This window comes from Agrilus planipennis, unplaced genomic scaffold (assembly GCF_000699045.2).
Source record: "Agrilus planipennis isolate EAB-ADULT unplaced genomic scaffold, Apla_2.0 scaffold49, whole genome shotgun sequence".
Classification (NCBI taxonomy): Eukaryota; Metazoa; Arthropoda; class Insecta; order Coleoptera; family Buprestidae; genus Agrilus; species Agrilus planipennis.
In genome coordinates, this window is record NW_020438913.1 from 300,413 (window position 1) to 320,872 (window position 20,460).

At 35.3% G+C, this 20,460-nt stretch overlaps 1 protein-coding gene and 1 long non-coding RNA gene across 3 annotated transcripts in view; one reads left to right on the forward strand and one right to left on the reverse strand.

The window, feature by feature from the left end:
* Positions 1–2,140, reverse strand: part of LOC108733397 (microtubule-associated protein futsch) — a 171,475-nt gene extending 169,335 nt beyond the window's left edge. For both annotated transcript variants that reach the window (XM_025973552.1, XM_025973551.1), the window contains exon 1: positions 1,734–2,140. In XM_025973552.1, the coding sequence (XP_025829337.1) occupies positions 1,734–1,878 (145 nt within the window). In that variant the 5' untranslated portion in view covers positions 1,879–2,140. The remainder of the gene's footprint in view (positions 1–1,733) is intronic.
* The window catches only part of LOC108733407, a 109,875-nt gene extending 106,386 nt beyond the window's left edge, over positions 1–3,489 (forward strand). Inside the window, exon 3 of the long non-coding RNA XR_001937220.1 lies at positions 3,427–3,489. This is a non-coding gene — a long non-coding RNA (uncharacterized LOC108733407). The remainder of the gene's footprint in view (positions 1–3,426) is intronic.
* Positions 3,490–20,460: the final 16,971 nt, after the last annotated feature.

A 20,460-nucleotide genomic window follows, 5' to 3' on the forward strand; every position in this document is an offset into this window, starting at 1 on the left:
TAATTGTTAATTTTATGAAATATAAATATATACATTATTACTACTATTTTCAGTAGGAAAGGATAATGAAATTTAGTTGAAATCCTTTCGGTAATAATTTTAAATTCTTCGTGACCTTAAAAGAATATTGGCTTTTAATTTTGAAAACACTGTGTTCTAGGGAAGATTTCATAATTAATTGATTAGAACGCAGTTGCTCGATAACTTCACTTGAACTTATTAACTTGAATCAACTTCATTAATTATATTTTTGGTGAGTAAATATTTGATCCAATACGAATCCTCATTCGCTTACACTGATTTCCAATTAAAAGGAATTTCCAGTTACAAAGACAAAAGAATCTAATTTAAATATTTTTCAACAGTAATTTTAAATGTCCTTTCCTGATCCTTCTGAATAGTTTCTAAATTAGAAGACAATTATGACTGTATTTCGATTTTAACTTTGAAAAGCACCGTGGCTTCAAGGTGATTTCGTGATGTATTGGTTACGGTATAAACTATTTGAACTTATTAACTTGAATTACCCCATTAATTATCCTTTTGTGGGTAATTACTTCATACAATAGTTTTTCTCACTCGGGAACACTGATTTCCAGTTAAAAGGACAAGAAATTTAACTTATTTCAACAATAATTTTAATATCCTTCCGTTATCCTTATGAGTAATTTCTAAATCAGAAGCCAATTTTGGCTATATTTCCATTTTAACTTTAAAAGCATTATAATTTCAGGACGACTTCATAATGAATTCATTAATCTGTAGTTATCTTTGAATTAACCCCATTATGTAATTATCTTTTTATGAGTAATTATATGATGCAATTACGTTTCCTTATTTGGTAAAACCAATTTCCAGTTAAAAAAATAATAAAACTCTAATGGTAGTTTTAAAATTTGAAGTTATTAACTTGAATTAACCCCTTTAATTATATTTTTGTGAATAGTTGTCTGATGCAATAACATTTCCTTACGTGATAACACCAATTTCCAGTTAAAAGGATAACGAAATCTAATTGAAATATGTTCCACAGTTATTTTAGTGTTCTTTCTCGGTCTTTAGGAGTAGTTTCCAAATCAGAGACCAATTATGGTAGTATTTCCATTTTAACTTTGAAATCACTATGATTTCGGATCGATTTCATAATGAACTGATTAATCTATAGTTACTTGTTAAGAAATATAAATAATTTGAAGTTATCAACTTGAATAAACCCCTTTAATTACATTTTCGTAGATATTTATTGATCAATAATGATTTAAGGGTTAATTTTTATTTTTCGTAGACAATTATTTTGTATTGTCCTTATAAACAACTTGTCTAGTAAATGTATTGGTAATTTTCAAATATTGTTCAGCTTATGCTAATATTGCAGTGTGGGTACCGCAGTATAGAAGTTGGCCTAGTGCCAAAATTTACCGTTTGGCCAACTAGGGCAAATCTGATAATAAGACGCAATGAAGAGAAATAAGCAATTGCATGACGCTATAAACTGATAAAATCTTCGTTAAAATCTCTTTAAGCCTTTAAACTTCGCACTTCTTTCTGTATTTTACTATTTGTTAACAGAAAAAAGTAGCTAACAAAATTATCGATTCCAGGCAGTCTGAAATAATATTTCACCCTGTAATTATTATGTGCAAGATAACATGTTTACGACCTCCAGAGGCGCCCCTTTTTTGTTACCAGGCTAACATCACATTAATCGATTTTCAACTGATTGTGAGACATACCTTTTTCGATCCTTTTGAGAATGATATCCTTGTGATCCTGGCAATGTGGTTCGCCGATAACAATCAATAGATAGCAACCGGTCAGAGGGCTCAGGACCGGAGGACCCCCTCGGTCCACTTCCGTGTCCCCGTTGACACCCTCCATTCGTTCCAAACGCCGCGCTTCACCTGGAGGCCTTCTTCGTCGGCTGTATTAGGTGTCTTGGTGATAGGGCTCGAAATACTGGCAATATGACCGGTCGGATGCGATTCAGTAGACTTCAGTAACCTCGGTGGAGGTCTTAGAGAGGACCTCGCGACGGAAACTACGGAAGAGCGCAGTTAGGGCCCGTCAACTCGCGATTGCCGGTACGTGGTGCGCTATGCAGTAGAAGAGGCTCCGCCTCGTTAGCAGACACCCGGGTGGGGTAGCCAGCTGACTAGGCCGGGGGGTGAGATCACGATCGAAATAGTTCCCGACGACTGGCAACGTCGTAGCCGTAGCTCCTTCCAAAATCTACAGGATGAGACGACCGTCGCGACGAAAAAGCTCCGATATACGGAAAAACCTGACTGAAATACTGAAAACAGTTCCTCGAATCCTTAAATACTTGTCGTCTTCTTAAATGATATCTTATGTTAAAGGATTAAAAGCTGGTCTCAGTTAGCTTATTCTAAAAGGATCAATAACGATTGAGCATTATCAATGTTTAGATTTTATGATATCTTCATTTGAAAATTTACACTTTCCAGTCTTCGCATGTGATGCAAGTTGTCAGATTAATGTAGAGAATTTTTACTGGATATGAACGTAGCAGTTATTTCGTTGCAGTAAATCCATGTTGTCCGTAACTACACTACGAAAAATGAAATAGTTGAATTTACCATGCTGTGTTAATTTTTCATTTAACATTTCATGCTAGAAAAAGGACTCAAGTATGATCCTTCAAATGGGAAATTAACACGACATAAAATAAAGTAAATCAAACTATTTTCATTGTTTTCAGTGTATGGTGTTCTCGTTATTATAAAATTTTCTGTGTATTAATTATTATGGATATTTTCAAGAATTTCTTCATGCTAACTTCTGTTCCAATATATATTTTCGCCCCATATACCTTTTTTTTTAACTTTCCATACTTCGTTTACTTTTACCTTCAATCCCATCTTCTCTTTTATAACTCTTTTCAATTCCCTCCACTCTTTGTTCTCCTCCAACTCTATTCCAAAAATCATCAGGTTTAGTTATATCTTCCCTTCCTTTCTTTTTCAGTTTCATTTCTATTCTCCTTATTCTTTACTTTTTGTTCCTCCACTTGTTTCTACACATGTTTTTTTATCTTCAGCTTCTCCAGTACCTTTTGCTTTACTGTTTCTTTTCAGTTGTTCTGTCCTGATTTAAACCGTTCCTTATCGCTTTCTTCATTATATTTATCCAACCTTTCTTACAGTTTCTGTAAGTTCTTTCATCTTTTCCTTTGTACTATTATTTTCTTCCTGTATTTTGTCCAGCTTTTGTTCCAATCTTTCTCATCTTCTTTTTTCTTGTAATTCTCTTTTTTTTTATTTTTCATCGTTTTATTTCTATTTTTCCTGGTCCTATTCCTTTATTTCTTCTAGAATTTCCTTAACATATCCCAATATAGCATATAAAACTATTTATTGGATACTTTTAAGTACTTAGTAAACTAATACTATTTTCTAATCTTTCCAGGAATTCTGTGCAAGGAATTGAAGGACCATATTCGCAAGATCTACTGCAAAATCTTCTAAAAAGGTAGAGAATTTAAAATTTTTGTAGCGTGTGTGATTAATTTTCAAAATACAAAATTGGTAATTGTACGGTGCATATGCCAAATGTATAGAAGGTGAGCTTCTACAATTCATATGATTGCATAAAAGAAGGCCTTAAAGAAGCCCCTGTAGAGCATCTCAATATAACTGCTGGTATAACTTTTCTAATAATTTAAGTGTAAATACCATAGGGTGCCATATTATCTTGGCATAAAAGCCAAAGTAAATAATATATGTGAGCTAATTTTTATTAGTTCTTATTTCGTTTTTTGAAAAAGTATTAGGTACTTCATACTTATTAAGCAAACTGCTACATATCAAAAATTCAACCCCATCAGCCTTCTACATTTTTGTTTTGTTTTATATTTGTTAGCACTGTGTTGGTGTAATTTGTCGTGTTCTCGGTGTAAAACACGATATAAGTTTGTTTGCGATGAAGTTGTAACGCGTAATGAGGGTCAGGGGTTGCAGAATTCGTTGTTGCCAAATCGGGAAAAAAATATCCGCAGTGCAACCTAGTAGTACAGATTCTTTAATACGCCTGTCCGCGAAAATCGCTTTTATGGAAGTGGAAATTTTCGATATCTCTTAATTCGTCCTGTAACTGTTGCAGCCATTTTATTTTTTCTTTTAAACAAAGCTAATAATCTGTTGAACTGTTGAATAAAAATTAATTGGAAAGCGCACTGTTCTAAAAGGTCTTACATGAAATATGTCGTTGGTTTGATGAAATTTATTGAAACATCATGATGAAATCACTTCCCTTTTTTATGCAATAATTGAACAGGATCATGAGTATTGGGAAAACAAAATTGAAAAACCAATAAGAGCATTGTTGATTCGCGACGTTTCGTGTCTATTTCTTGAGAATTTATGAAGTTCTCAACTTATCTAAGTTTGACAGTCAGATAGGTAAGTTGAGAGCTTGATTGAAAGAGATTGACCTAGGATTATCTGCAATTATCTACAATAAAAGAATAGATATGTGTCTAATGGAACTAAAAAGTAAACCTCGATAGAGTCCTATAATTTCCGTTAAAAATCAAAACGAATGAAACATAAGCGCCTAACGACTTACATATGAGCAAATCCTTACCTTTCAATTTTCAGTTAATTGTACTAGAATCTGAATAAACTAATGCAACAACTACAAAAATAGTCTACAATTAACAAAGTGATTACCATTTTCAAAATTGCCACCCACAATACTTTTTTAAGAAAGTTAAATAGGTAAAATTCCTAACAAAAGCGAATTTAAGTTTATTGATTAGAATTATTGCAACCGTTGGTCTTAACCAAATGGGTTTTGGAAGATAAGGTCGATTATCCCGTGACTAATCGCATATTTTACATTAATTACACTTTCACATTTCTTTTTTTTAACATTTATGTCACAGCTATTACACTCAACTCAATGTATACATTATATAAAATGATTGTTAAATACTAACGGTTAAGTGCCTTCGAAGCGTTCGAAATGTGGTGTTACCGGCGACTGATAAGGATACTGTTGATAGAGAAGGATAGAAATGAAGAGGCATTGGAAAGAAAAGGAAAACAGAGGACTCTATAGAAGTTAATAAAAAATAGGCGAGATAAGTTGGTTGGACACCTTCTCAGTCATGAAGGTCTAGTCATATTAGAGGCAGAAACAGGAGTTAAAGAAGTAGAGGTAGACTTAGATTAGATTACTGTTCGTAAATAGTTAAGGATGTAGGATATTCTAGGAGTGGAGGTGTATGTCCGACCAATTTTAGGACTGACGACCTTATGATGACTTCCTTTACTACCACCTTCAATCCCATCTTCTCTTCTATGACTCTTTTCAATTCCCTTCACTCTTTATTCTCCTCCAACTCTATTCCAAAAATTATCAGGTTTAATTATTTCTTCCCTTCTTATCTTTTCTAGTTGCAGTTCCAGTTCCATTTCCATTCCTCTTTTTCTTTACTCTTGTTCCTCCACTTGTTTCTACACGCGCTTTTCTATCTCCAGCTTCTCTAGTACCATTTCCTCCACTTCTTCTGTTAAGTTGTTCTGTCCTGATTTAAACCATTCCTTATCGCTTTTTTCATTATATTTATCTAATTTTTCTTCCAGTTCCTGTAATTTTCCACTTATCTCCTTCTCCAGTTCTTTCATCTTTTCCTTCATACTATTTTTTCCTTCCTTTTATCATACATTTTCCTTCTTCACCACTCTTACTATGTAGTTCCATTAGTAATGTGACTATAATCTCACAATATTCTCTATTAATGCCTTTTCAAAATGAAAACTGTTAAAGCAAGCAATTCTATTTTGTTACCATTATGTTTAAAAGGCACTTTACTGGCTGAACTCTTTCACAGAGAGATTAACACCCATTATCTCCACAAACTGATCTGAACAGTGGGTTACTTTATGAGCTTTTCTCGAGTATGTACGACGTAAAACGGATTTTGCTACGGAATTACGTTTTTGCATTGCATTTAAATTACTATTATGCATATAAAATTTCTTGTTCTGTTATCGTAACGGCAGATAGCAACTTCACCATTCCATCTCAGTTCCATATTCTGCGTTATTACCTGATGCAACTTCATTCGTTTAACGACTCACGAACTTCTTGCATATAATTTGACTCTTAATCTTAACTACGAGGGTGGATTGATAAGTTTCCGGCCTAACCAAGAGATGACGCCACTAGGCCTACCTTGAGGTGACATTCTATAGTACCATCCTTGGATAGCTTGTAGCTATAGTTTCAGCCCGATCTCCTTGCTAGTGTAGGTTTGACAGCACGCTGAACAAGACGCCTCTGTGGTTTTCGTAAAAATGGAAAAGCAGGAAAATCGTGCTGTCATCAAATACTTTTATTTGAAGGGGTTAACGCCGAAGGAAATTAAAAAAGAGATGGACTCAACACTGGGGACATCCTCCCCGTCATATTCAACCGTTAAGCAGTGGGTTTCCGAGTTTAAAAAGGGTCGTGTGAGCACCTCTGATGGGCCTCGCTCAGGACGCCCCGTTGAGGTCACAACTCCAGATATGATCGAAAAAATTCATCAAATAGTGCTGGGAGACCGCAGATTGAAAGTGCGTGAGATAGCTGAGACCTGTAAGATGTCATATGAACGTGTGCAACATATTTTGCACCAACATTTGCATATGGAAAAGCTCTGTGCAAGATGGGTGCCGCGTTTGCTAACAGTCGACCAAAAATTGATTCGAAAAAACATTTCTACAGCAAATTTGTCATTGTATAAGCGTAATCCAAGCGAATTTTTGCGTCGATTCGTAACCGTTGACGAAACGTGGGTCCACCACTACACTCCTGAAACCAAAGAACAGTCTAAACAGTGGATTGGACCAGGGGAACCAACTCCAAAGAAGGCAAAAACAATTTTTTCGGCGAACAAGGTTATGGCTACTGTTTTTTGGGATGCAAGAGGTATTATATACATTGATTACCTTGCAAAGGGTAATACTATCACTGGTCAATACTACGCAGACTTATTGCAACGTTTGAGCCACGAGGTGAAAATTAAACGACCTCATCTGGCGAAGAAAAAAATCTTGTTTCATCACGATAACGCACCAGCGCACACGTCAATCGTTGCGACGGCTAAAATCAACGATCTAAAGTTTGAATTGATGCCGCACCCTCCTTACTCTCCAGACCTAGCCCCGAGTGACTATTTTCTGTTCCCTAATCTCAAAAAATGGCTTGGCGGTAAGAGATTTGCGGACAATGAAGAAGTAATCGAAGCTGTAAATGGTTATTTTGAGGAGCTTGACGAATCAGTCTATAGAGATGGCATTAATAGACTGGAACACCGCTATGAGAAATGTATCAGCCTTGGAGGAGATTATGTTGAGAAATAAAAAAAAAAAATTTTTAAAAACCTTGTTTTTCTTGGTCAGGCCGGAAACTTATCAATCCACCCTCGTATAACCACTTAGCTCTAGCAAATTCAACGTTACCGTCTTCCACCAACTATTCGCTATTATAATAATAATAATAATAACAGTAATAATAACAATTTAAATATTAATATATTCAAGAAAGTGTTCCTGGTCGTTTAAATTTAAAGTCATTCTAGAATGCCTACTGCAGAAATTTCTGCTTGTCATTGACTGAAAGAAGAAGGCATTAACAACGTTAGGAACACAAAAAGAAATTCTTTTTGAAAAACACCTAATTCTTGTTAATCTTTTTCCTTCAAATTCTGATACGTGAAAAAATAAAAATACGATGCAGGGATGATTTTTGAAGGCATCATTTACACTAAAAGCTGTTCGATATGTTTAGGCAGTCTAGCCTTTATCCTTCAAATAAAACTACTTCGTGCAATATTGGTGAAATCGACATCGTCGCCTTTAATGCCGAAACGACAATAAGAAAATTTGAAGTATGTCTGCCAAGTTAGCACAACCACATCATTTAAGAATTTACTGCTTCTTTAGTGCTAATTTAAGACTCTAATTAAAATTTTACTGCGCTATTTCTTTTATGAAAATCAATGGTGGTTCTCAGGGAAGGTCACACTACACCAAGATTTCCTATTAATAAACAAAGTTTCTAAAAGTATATTAACAATACATGTAATTACATCCGATATTATTACATAGTATCCATAAATTCTTATTTAGATCGATCTTTAGTATACAACTTTGTCGTATTACCTCATTCTTTGCTATTTTTTTGGGTTTTTCTTCGTTGATATCAATCTTAAAGTTATCTATTTCTATTGTATTTATACTATTTTGTTATTTATACAACAAAATGGCTGCAGGTATTTGTACATTTCTTCCTGTAGGTATTTTTCCTAGTGTATATGCAGAAAACTCAAAGACATTGTAAAGTAATTTTAAGTGAAATAATTGGTAAACGGCTTCTAGGATTTGTCGATTCGTATCCGATATGATCTTAATATTTCTTGTATGGTAAATCCAACTATTTCTGGTCTAGTCAGAGACATATTAGAGACAGAAACAGGAGTTAGGAGGGGTAGAGCTATACGTAGATTAGATTACTGTTCGCAAATAGTTAATGATGTGGGTTGTTTTAGTTTTAGGGAAATAAGAAGTTTAGCTCAGGATAGGAAAGAGTGGAGGTACGTGTCCAATCAGTCTTAGGACTGACAACCTTATGATGATGATGATTTAAAGAACGGATCGAAAAGAATCTCGAAACTTCTCAAGGAATAAAACGACATGCAGTTTTAAAATAGCAGTGTGCATAACTTCGGTCAGACAGATAACAGGAAAAATACTTGCGGTAATTTTATACTATTCTATATAATTAAATTTGCATTTAAAAACGTAATACATACATTGTAGTAATGTATCGGATTCGTTCAACTTGTTAGTTGGGTGCACTGAGTAGTTCAATAACGTACCGCTAATCCAACTGTCAGACATGCAAAGCGTTATTATGTACGTTATATCGAGCAAAAGCCTAACACGGATTTTGATAAATATCTTCAATGTATTAACCAAACAGGCGATATGTCAGAGTTTGAACGTTAAAAACGAACTAGGATAATGTTAAAGAGGATTATTAAATCGCAACAACCTTTGATCTTTATAAAGTTCACACCGGTGAAAAATACAAGTTGTCTCATGTATCGTCATGTCTAGGAAAATTAACCGCTAAAAAATCACCGAAAACAAATCTTCCAAAAACCCAATTTAAAATTTACCGAATCATAATTCATTTGACAAATATTTACCGAAATATTCATCTGTATAATGGAATATATTGCACTGTAATTATCCAGTAGTGGTAAATCTTCAGGAGCCTATAATAAAGCATCACTTACCGCCAGAAGAAAAGAAAAAAAAGATCTCTAAATTTGATTCGATATAGAGGGGTAGAAAATTAGTTTGCTTAGATTTGCAGATGATATAGCAGCATTAGCATCTAGCAACGAGGAGTTAGAGATAGCTTTAAATAAAATGGAGTTAAAAGGAGTAGGGGTAGACCTACATTAGATAACTGTTCGCGAATAGTTAAGTATGTGGGTTGTTCTAGTTTTGGGGAAATGCGAATTAGATTTGGTCAGAATGGGAAAGAGTAGAGGTGCGTGTCCAACCAGTCNAGATAGGAGACGAAAGATTAGAAGAAGTGGCTGATTTTAGGTATCTAGGAAGTCAGATAAGTCAGGACGGAAGGAGTAGTAGGGATATAAAGCAGAAGATAAAATAAAAAGAAGTCACTTCTGTGCTCGCGAACGATTAATTTAGAAATTCGGAAAAGATTGTTAAAGGTATGTGTTTGGAGCGTGGCGCTGTACGAGTGCGAAACATCGACGTAGGCACGGCAGAAAAGAGAAAGTTAGAAGCGTTCGAAATGTAATGTTACTACCGTGGATATAGAAGGTTAGAAATGAAGAGGTATTAGAAACAATAGGAGAACAGAGACTTCTTTGTCAAGAAGTCAATAAAAAATAGGAGAGATGGGTTGGTAGAACACCTCCTCAGACATGAAGGTCTAGTCAGACATATTAAAGAGATATAGAGGTAGACTTAGATTAGATTACTATTCGCAAATAGTTAAGGATGTGGGATGTTCTAGTTTTAGGGAAATGCGAATACCTCAGGATATGAAAGAGTGGGCGTCCAACCAGTCTTAGGACTGACGATCTTATGATGATGATAATTTGATTGGCCCTTATGAAGATAGAATGGTAATTTTTAGCACTACCAAAAATCTTGAACCTCTTGCAAGATGGTTATCTGAAGGAACGTTTAAATCTGTAGTGGGTGCATCTCTTTTTATCATGTAGATACAAAAGAAGCCTACGTCAAATTCCTTGTGAAAGTAAAGGAACTCTAACCAAGATCATCGGTGTTTGCGATTACAGTAGAATTTCCGCAAACCATGCATGTTTTTTTTTTTATTTCGCAATTACATAATGTTTGGAAGAAAATTGAAATCCCTAAAAATTTCGATGAAGTGTATTTAATGGTTCCTAGCGCCATAATGAAGCTGCTCACACTATAGCGGAGCTAGAGTATCTTTTGTCAATTGAGATCAGCGAAAATGGTTTTGGTATTTCTATTTTATCTTGTATTGTCTTGGTCTTACACATTTATCAAGACCAAGATGAAGACCAAAGCTTAGCGTTGCTCACACAATTAAAACCAAGACCAAAACCAGGACTTAATTGCAGGATTCTCGCAAAACAGTTACAAAATACAATGAAATTACTCAATAAAAATTTTATGTGAGTAAATATCAACAATTTGCGATATTATTAGATATCCGGCCCTTTGCAGTACTTCCCTTATAAAATATAATTAAATAAGAGTAGTTTAGAGAATGTCCGGAAATAAACACAAAAGTAAATAGGTTGAAACCGAATTTATTTTCTAATTATCATATAGCTTTGTTTCAGTGTCCAAAGTCAAGGTATAAGAAATAACGAAAATAAAAGTTCACCTTTTGCCATTTAGTATCTGAACTCTAAAACCCGCCCTAGATATTTCGCAGAGTTTGTCGATAATTAACTGCAATTTTCGTAGTAAATGGGAGGAAATCTATAAATAAAACATTATGTTCCGAGCTGTTATACATTTTCACAAGCTTCGTGGTAATATTGCGCCTAGGGAAACCAATTTCTATTCCATTTTTTCCGCATACAGACATTATTATCGTATCGTACGTACATGTAGATGCATTCTTCATATCTCTGCCAGACATGCTTTTTGCTACCAAAAAAGTTTGTTGACCTCACCGAAGGATCAAATTAATTTCATTAAAACAAAAAAAATAGTTTCTTCGAATGAGGTGGATGATTATACGCCCACATCACGAAATATTTCGACATTAACTAACATGAAAATGTGGAGGGTGCTTTTCACAGGAAGAGGCTTGTCTGACTATCCATCTATTACAAGACCGTATGTGAAGTACAAAACTGAATTTGCTTGAAGATCATTATAGCAATTTTTATTTACATTTATTACGTTACTAGGTTTTACCCCTTGACAATGTGTCCACAAAAATTCATCATAAGTTTTACCAGCGGCTTTGCTCGCATTGATGTCCAAAATACGTGTTAAATATCATCGACGGCCACATAAAACTAATTTCTATATCCCTCGGGAACAGTATTCTTTTTCTGGAGAAACGGTCCTCTATGTCCTCTTATGTATCCCGGACAATATATGTACAAAATTTCATGACGATTGGTTGAGTAGTTACGACATGAAATGGTAACAAACAAACAAGTAGATCAACAAGCATTAAAATTTAGAGATATTCAACTACTTAGGATATATCCAACAATATAATGATGGAAGTGAACATATAAGATATTTAAAAAAAAAGGCAACTGCAATATTAGGGAAGGAATAGAACATCCCCGACGGCAACTTCAGAGACTGCTGGAAGAAATGAATCTCAAGAAGACTTCCCATTGGAGGGTAACCCAAAAATTGTCAAATTTTCAATTATTTTTGAGGCAGTTGTATTTCAAAAATGACTAAATTTGTCGTTATTATCATGTTAGGGTAAACTGGTTGAACATGTATGTAGTGTCCGACCGAAACTGGTTTTTACGACCGAAACAGAAACCGAAACCGAAGCCGAAACTTCCTTATAAGGGTCATGTTTTGAGAGAAAAATAAAGAAAACGTTATTATAATCAGTCAGTTTTATTTTTTTATCTTTAAATCACATAGCTCTGCAGTCTTTGACATTTTCACTTATTGATAATCAAATCAAAATCAACATAACAACCCCTCATTTAACATGATTATGCACCTAGGAATCAGTCACAACATGATTATGCACCTAGACGCGGCGAATTGTCTACTAATCTACAGGCCTGACGCTAGAAGCTGGCGGAAATTTTAAAATGGCGTGGATGCGCGGTAGCAAAAGTAGGCAGTTTTAGGTATAACGATTGCAGCCCTCTTTCTTCAATATTCCTATCAAGGGCGTAGATTAAATATTTAAAAATAGGGATTAGTGACCAAGTAATAGACAGACAAACAGAAGAACTAATTGTTGATGTTGGTGACAGTGTTAGAGATTCCGATGATGACAGTGAATGTGAAAACTAACTATAAAACAAAAGCAATAGGTTAATTTTTTCTTTTTGATAAGTCATGTTTCTGTATTATTTTCTAGTACGCTGCTGTCCCATCTGTATTAATACTATAATTTACGCCTACTGAAAGCTTATTTGTGTATCGGTTCCAAGTGACTTACCCAAATAGGTCATAAATGGGCAAGTACTTGCGCGACCGCTCGCCAGCTTCCTTCGTCAGACCTGTACTTCGCTTGGATGGAATTTAACGCGCCGAACATGACCGAGCAGAGCGCGAGAACTCCCTAACGCAGTTTCGGTTTCGGTCGTAGTTTCGGCAGGTTTGCCACCGAAACCGAAACTAAACGGAAACTCGTTTTTTTGCCGAAACTTGACCGAAACCAAAACCGAAACCGAACTTTCGGTCGGACACTACATGTATGGCCTATACTTTCCGGAAACTAAAACATAAATCTATAACCATTTGCGAATAGTGATCTAATCTAGGCCTTCCTCGTCCCTTTTTTACTCCTCTTTTTGCTTTCAGTATGACCCTAATCAGCCTTTTATGCCCCAGATTGCTTCCTACCATTATATCCCAACTTTTCCTTATTGTCTTCCAAAGCGCTCTGTGTTCTTCTGCTATTTCCAATACCTTCTCATTTCCTCTCTCATCTCAGTTGCTTTTAGCATTTTCTCTTCCACATTTCACATTTTTAACAATCTTTCTAAAAAGCCGTTCGCGAGCACAGAAATTATTTCTTTACTAAACTTGTAAATAACCCTCAGTGAAGTAGTATGACCAGCGGTTTGTTACTGTCAGCAGGTAACTTAATTTTACGCCGGACGAAGTAGTTCTCCCGTCCTGGTGTTATTGCAGTTTTTGCGGAAACCGAATTAAACTTTGTAAGTTCGAGCGGCTCACCTTAAATGTCAAAAGTCATGACCCCGCACGAAATCCACAAGGCTTTCGGAATTGTTTCTCCAAACAATAGGTAAGTACTTGCGGTAGAAAATGATCTTCATTGTTAGTTCTGAAGTAACTTTTGGAAGCGGATTGCTATAACTTTTGAGCACTTCATCAAAGCAAATTGCATAAGGCAGTTCAGAGCCTATTCCCGGAGTCACGGAGGTTAAGGGGGTCCTTGACCAGTCCTTAATTTGCCAATTGTTTAATGATAACTAGGATGAGTTTCCTTTACTTTATTTAACTCTTTTGGTCTTGAGTACGTTATTTTAGCCCTACCGCTTTGCCCCCTGCATCCGTTACTAATTCACTTTTAGATCTTTCAATCCTTCATTTTTCTGAGCTTGTTGGTTTGGAAAAAAATTGGCCAAAACTGATGAACTTTACCATTACTTCGAAACCGAATTTCACAAAATATTTCTGGAAACCCATTCAGTCAGATATTGCTTTCTTACATGGATTATAATTCTCCATCCAAGGAACTACCATTGTTCGAAATTCGTATTTTAAACCCGTATCTTACCCCATTTTACGTGAACCATTCGTACTATGTATTGACAAATCGCATATCAATACAATATTCTCACAATGATTTTGTGCTTGGCCGAATACGTCATACTACGTATATTGATGTTGTGTACTGTGAATTTCGTTTCCGAGATTTCAATTCAACGTAATTCCGGTCAAGTCGTTATTGAAATGAAACAAGAACTATTCGAATTGGACCGAACCTACTACGTCGATAGGGAAAAGTAATCAATTGCGTTCACGGCCGGGAACAATTTCAATCCCAAACAAAACCGAGTTAATAAAACTACAACTTGTAGGTACGACACTTGTAACAACTGATTAAATTTTCTATAGGTCTGACCAACTTTTATATTACGACCAAACTTTAACAACAATATGTATAAATAGCTGCAGCAAATCGTTCAAATATAATTCACCTGTTATATTTCTTATTTCTAAAGTACGCTATAGTTTGTTTTTAATTTGTCGCTAATTTGTTACCAAATCCAAAAATTTGTCGCTCCAGCCAGTTATTAGAAAGAATACGAAATGCTAGCCTGATATCAAGGTGGCGTAGAGAAATACTGTAAGAGCTATACTTTGTCGCTGATTTGTCGCTGAAAAATAGTACTTTCTTTTACCCATTTTGTTGCGTCTATCGTCCAGCTGTCCAGAAAAAAACGATTAACAGCTATGTTTGTCAATGTACGATGCTACTTTTATCCATTTTGTTGCCAGCCGAACCTCAAGCCAATCAATGAAAACCAGTTGAAGAGCCGTCAACCTAGCACAGTACATAGCATATTTGAAAATAGAAATGATGTACCTAAAAGAATACCATAAAGGCTACAAGCAGTAGCTAATTTGTCGCTGTAAGAAATGGTAACGACTGCAGAGCTGACAAGCTGGCACTACACATTCCGTAACTCGAAATAGACATGGTATATCCATTTTTTTGCGGGTGGAGCCTTGAGCTAATCGAGGAAAACCAGATGGAGAACCGTCAACCTAGCACTATACATAGCCTATCTCAAAATACAAATGGTGTAGAAAAAGGCTACAATCAGCAGCTAATTTGTCGCTGCACGATGGTACCGTTACCCATTTTGTTGCGAATCCAGTCTCGAGCTGTCCAGTGGAAAACGACTGCAGAGCTGCCAAACTGGCACTACACATTGCGTAACTCGAAATAGGCATGGTATAGAACAATACTGTAAGGACTATGTTTTGTAGCTAATTTGTCATTCTATGATGGTACTTTTATCCATTTTGTTGCGGATGGAGCCTCGAGCTAATCGACGAAAACCAGCTGGAGAACCGTCAACCTAGCACTATACATAGCATATTTCAAAATAGAAATGGTGTAGAAAAAGGCTACAATCAGCAGCTAATTTGTCGCTGTACGATGGTACCGTTACCCATTTTGATGCGAATCCGGTCTCGAGCTGTCCAGTAGAAAACGACTGCAGAGCTGACAATCTGACACTACACATGGCGGATTTCGAAATTGAAATAGTATAGAAAAATACTGTAAGGGCTATGTTTTATAGCTAATTTGTCATTGTATGATGGTACTTTTATCCATTTTGTTGCGGATGGAGCCTCGAGCTAATCGACGAAAACCAGCTGGAGAACCGTCAACCAACCTAGCACTATACATAGCCTATCTCAAAATAGAAATGGTGTAGGAAAAGGCTACAATCAGCAGCTAATTTGTCGCTGTACGATGGTACCGTTACCCATTTTGTTGGGAATCCAGTCTCGAGCTGTCTAGTGAGAAACGAACTGAAAATAGAAATTGTATAGAGAAATACTGTAAGAGCTATGTTTTGTAGCTAATTTGTCAATTTACGAAGATACCTTTATATTCATTTTGTTGCTAGTTGAACCTCGAGCTAATCAATGAAAATCATTTGGAAAGTCGTCAACCTAGCGTGGTTGAAAATAGAAATGGTGTAGAAAAATACCCAAAAAACTACGATTTGTAGCTAATTTGTCACTGCACGATGGTACTGATGCCCATTTTGTTGCGAATCAAGCTTCTGGCTATACATATACATAGCGTATCTCCAAATAAAAAAAAAAGTAGAACAATACCAGCAAACCAACGACAATTTATGGTCCTTAATCCTTATTCTAAAATACAGATACAAAATGGGTAAAAGTACCATCATTGAGCAACTAATTACATCCCTTACAGTATTTTTTGAGCCATTTCTATTTGGAATAATTTGAGTGGTTTATAAAGTCAGTGATGCTTCAACAAATAAATATGCAAATGTCAAAGTTATCCAAAATGTTTCTAATTCATTTTTTCACTTGTTCCTTATCACTTTAATTTTTTTTTTAATTTCTTCAATCTACAGTCACGCAAACTTTGCATTTGTGATATATGCAGGAATAATGAGTCGCATGTGCAAATTGCCGGGGTAATAGATTACGTTCCATTGTAGAATGAGTCATTAATTTTTACCTATGTAACATAGGTCAAAACTTTCATTTGAACATTGGCCATTGGCCCAGTTGTTGCAATTAATTAATAGTCAGGTGCTAACCGATCTTCACAGCTCTTGATTCTGGCGGCCACTCGTCATATCGCTAAAATTCAGCGGAGCGTGTGCCCTTTTTAGACCCCGCGATTACCAATTAAAATTAAAAACTAACAGGATATCGATTCGCTGTCGATTGAGGCCCCTTCTACCATGAATTTTTGCAATTAAACCCGTACAAGCGGAAATAATGAAAGACTACAGTAACGTCAACGCTGAACTGTTGAATTGAGTAAGAAATTTTTTAAAAAACAATGAAATGCAAGGTCTATCTTTCCTATAAGTAATTATAATAGAAATAAATTTAATCAATTATAAGGAAGAATAATAAAAAGAAGTCACTTCTATGCTCGCGAACCGTTAATTTAGAAATTCGAAAAAGGTTGTTAAAGGTGTATGTTTGGAGCACGGCGTTGTACGGTTGCGAAACATGGACAGTGGGAGCGGCGGAAAAGAAAAGGTTAGAAGCGTTCGAAATGTGGTGTTATAGGCGAATGGTGAGGATAACGTGGGTAGAAAAAGTTAGAAATGAAGAGGTATTGGAAAGAATAGGAGAACAGAGGACTCTATGGAAGTCAATAAAAAATAGGCGAGATAGGTTGGTAGGACACTTTCTCAGGCATGAAGGTCTAGTCAGAGACATATTAGAGGCAGAAACAGGAGTTAGAAGGGGTAGAGGTAGACCTAGATTAGATTACTGTTCGCAAATAGTTAAGGATGTGGGCTGTTCTAGTTTTAGGGAAATGCGAAGTTTAGCTCAGGAAAGAGTGGAGGTACGTGTCCAACCAGTCTTAGGACTGATGACCTTATGATGATGATGATAAGGAAATGTTAACGAACAGTTAATTTAACCCAACTGTGAAAAAGAGAAAATTCAAGAAACTAAGATAAGGACTTCTAGAAACCCTGTCCAAAATCACCCTGAATTTGATCAAGATCTTTTGTGGAAAATCATTCACAACTTCTACGCAACCGAGAAAATGGTTCCAACTCTGAAAAGGATACATCGTAAATATAAAGAAGAAACGGGATATGAAGGTTCAAATACAACTGTGTGGAAGGTTCTGCATAAAATGGATTTTAAATGGACGAAAAGCAAAACCAAAAAAAAATACTTTTGGAAATTTTGACATTTGAGAATAGTTTTCGTAAGAGAAATGAGAACATTCCGCCACGAAGGTCGTCCGATGATACGTAAATTCGCTCCAATCATGTCCACAAAAACTTCTGGAGCGATGATGACAAAACAGGACTACTACAGCCTATTGGAAAGGGAAGAAGATTAATTATAGTTCATGCGGGTGGAACCATGGACTTCAATAAAACTGTCCATTTAAATCTGGCATGAAATCGAGAGACTACCATGACGACAAGGATGTGAGATATTCTAGTTTTAAGGAAATGGAAAGATTATCTTAGGATAGGAAAAAGTGGAGGTGTTTGTCCAACTAGTCTTCGCACTGACGATGATGAATTAAATTATCACTAATCATAAATAATCATAAATAATTCAAGAGGTTCAGAAAGTAATCTGTGCAATCTATAATTTAGCAACTAAATTGATGGGTAATAAAAACAAGGACAAACTGAATATCGATTATCCCTTCATGGGATCCCTCGATACGAAGCGGATATCTAAAACCGTTTCAGCTGAAAGTCCTTCGTTGTATTTTTGTTTGATAAACAAATATTAAAGTAGCATTGCATTCTGTTAACAAGGATATCTATAAATTAATTAGAAATCAGAAAAATATACGAATATATATATATATATATATGTATAGTAAAAACTAGGTCTCCAGTATTTCATATTGCACGATCATATGGAATAAAAATAGCATCTTCAATTTAATTTCGACATTTTATATTGTCTAGAGCTTTTAGTGAGAAGTAATCCTGCTTCCGAACGTTTTCCTTTTACCTATAAATTGAGTTATGTCGGGAAAAATACAGGTAATTACTTTTTAAGCCCCGTCATTAAAACGACAACGGTTGAACTTCGCGATTCCTTTTCCATTAAAGTTTTTCCGAGACTTTCTTTAAATTACATTACCAGAGATTACAATGGGATAATTGCGAACTCCCTGTGGTCTTGAACAACAAAAAGGAACCATGTACATTTTCGATCAATTTTCGAAAAAACAATAATTTCTTTCTCGCTGTCTTGTAATACATAACCGTTTACAGCATTTTTACCAATTTATTTGTTTTTGAGTGAATGAAGGTACCACTCACTGTTATGGGGATCATTTTTATATTCTTATCGATCGTTCTGTCGCTTCTTGTTTGGGAATGTCACTTCATGAAAATAGAAAATAAAATTGTGAAAAGCTATGAATGTTATTATTTTAGTCTTTAGAAATGAAGAGGTATTAGAAAGTGTAGGAGAACAGAGGATTCTAAAGAAGTCAATAAAAAATAGACGAGATAGGTTGATAGGACACCTTCTCAGGCATGAAGGTCTAGTCAGAGACATAATAGAGGCAGAGACAGGAGTTAGGAGGAGTAGAGATGGACCTGGATTAGCTTAGTGTTCGCAAATAGTTATGTAACTGGGATGTTCTAATTTTATTGAAATGCGAAGATTAGCTCAGGATAGGAAGGAGTGCGTGTTCAACCAGTCTTAGAACTGACGACTTTATGATGTTGTGTCCTTAGAAATACTTAATTTAGAAATATGAATATGTATTCCTTAGAAATGAGAATTATTTTTTTAGGAAAATCAGAATTAAAAAACTCGTGATCTCCAAAATTACAACAAACCCAAAAAGGACCGCACTAATAATGTCCCTCTGTCAAACTCTTTGAAACTTTGGATTTTGGTATTTCTCGACGTGTACATCAAAACTTTCAATGGGTGCTATAAAGATGAATTTTTACGACTGTACATTTCATCTAGACATCGAGAACTACCACAATCCAAAAATGTCAAACAGTTTGATTGTTTCCGAAAGGATCAAGCGGGGTCCACTGCAGTTCTTTTATGAAAGTATTTTAGTTCTGAATAATTACAGTATTAAAATAGCAATATACTTCAAAAGTCATATTATTTTCATAAAAATTCCCCGGTTTTCTACAAGAAACTGATATTTTAAAAAACTTTTGTTTCAAAATTAGTCATAACTTTTCAAATAAATCTTCGTAGTTTTCCATAATTTTTTTCACAGTTTTTTCCACCAGGGTACCTTACTTTTAACATATAAGGATAAAGTGAAAAGGCATGACAATTTATCTAATTATTAAAAGTTAGTGTAATTCCTGCAATAGCTGCCGAGAATCCTTGTTCCGGCGGTGATTAATTATTTCAATCCAGTTGTTCTTTGAAAGTTGATAATCACAAGCCGTTTCAGATAAGAAGGGACGTTGAGGTGGTGGTTACTTACTTAATGAAAACAAAAAAACAAATCCGAACCGTAAACCTGTTGAAATAGAATCGAAAAGGACGGATTGTCTTGAAATTAGAAATTGGACAACTCGGAGTGAATAAGGAATGACATGTCTCAAGTGGTGGCAAGGATTCTCCATTCTCCAGGCAAACTAAAACTATTGACCGTAATAGAAACGCATGCGTGTTACTAACAGCAATATCGAACATGCTCCACTCCTTTTTATATGTATATACGTATTCATTATTATCGTCAGCTGACTGTTGTTACGTACACAGTTTACCAAAATTTCCGGCGTCTGGAAAACGGTTTCCTTTTTAAAATTTTTCAGGTGTGTTAACGCGGTTTGGTCTACGCGTCTCATTAAATAAGTAACTCGTCCATAAAATTTATAAGGGTCATCCTGACTACAATTTTCCTGCTTTAAGGACGAATTGAAAATTTAAAATCAAAAAAATTATTAAGGACATGATTGAATGAAGATTTTAGGTTGCATTTATTGAATTGCATTTTTTTTAACAA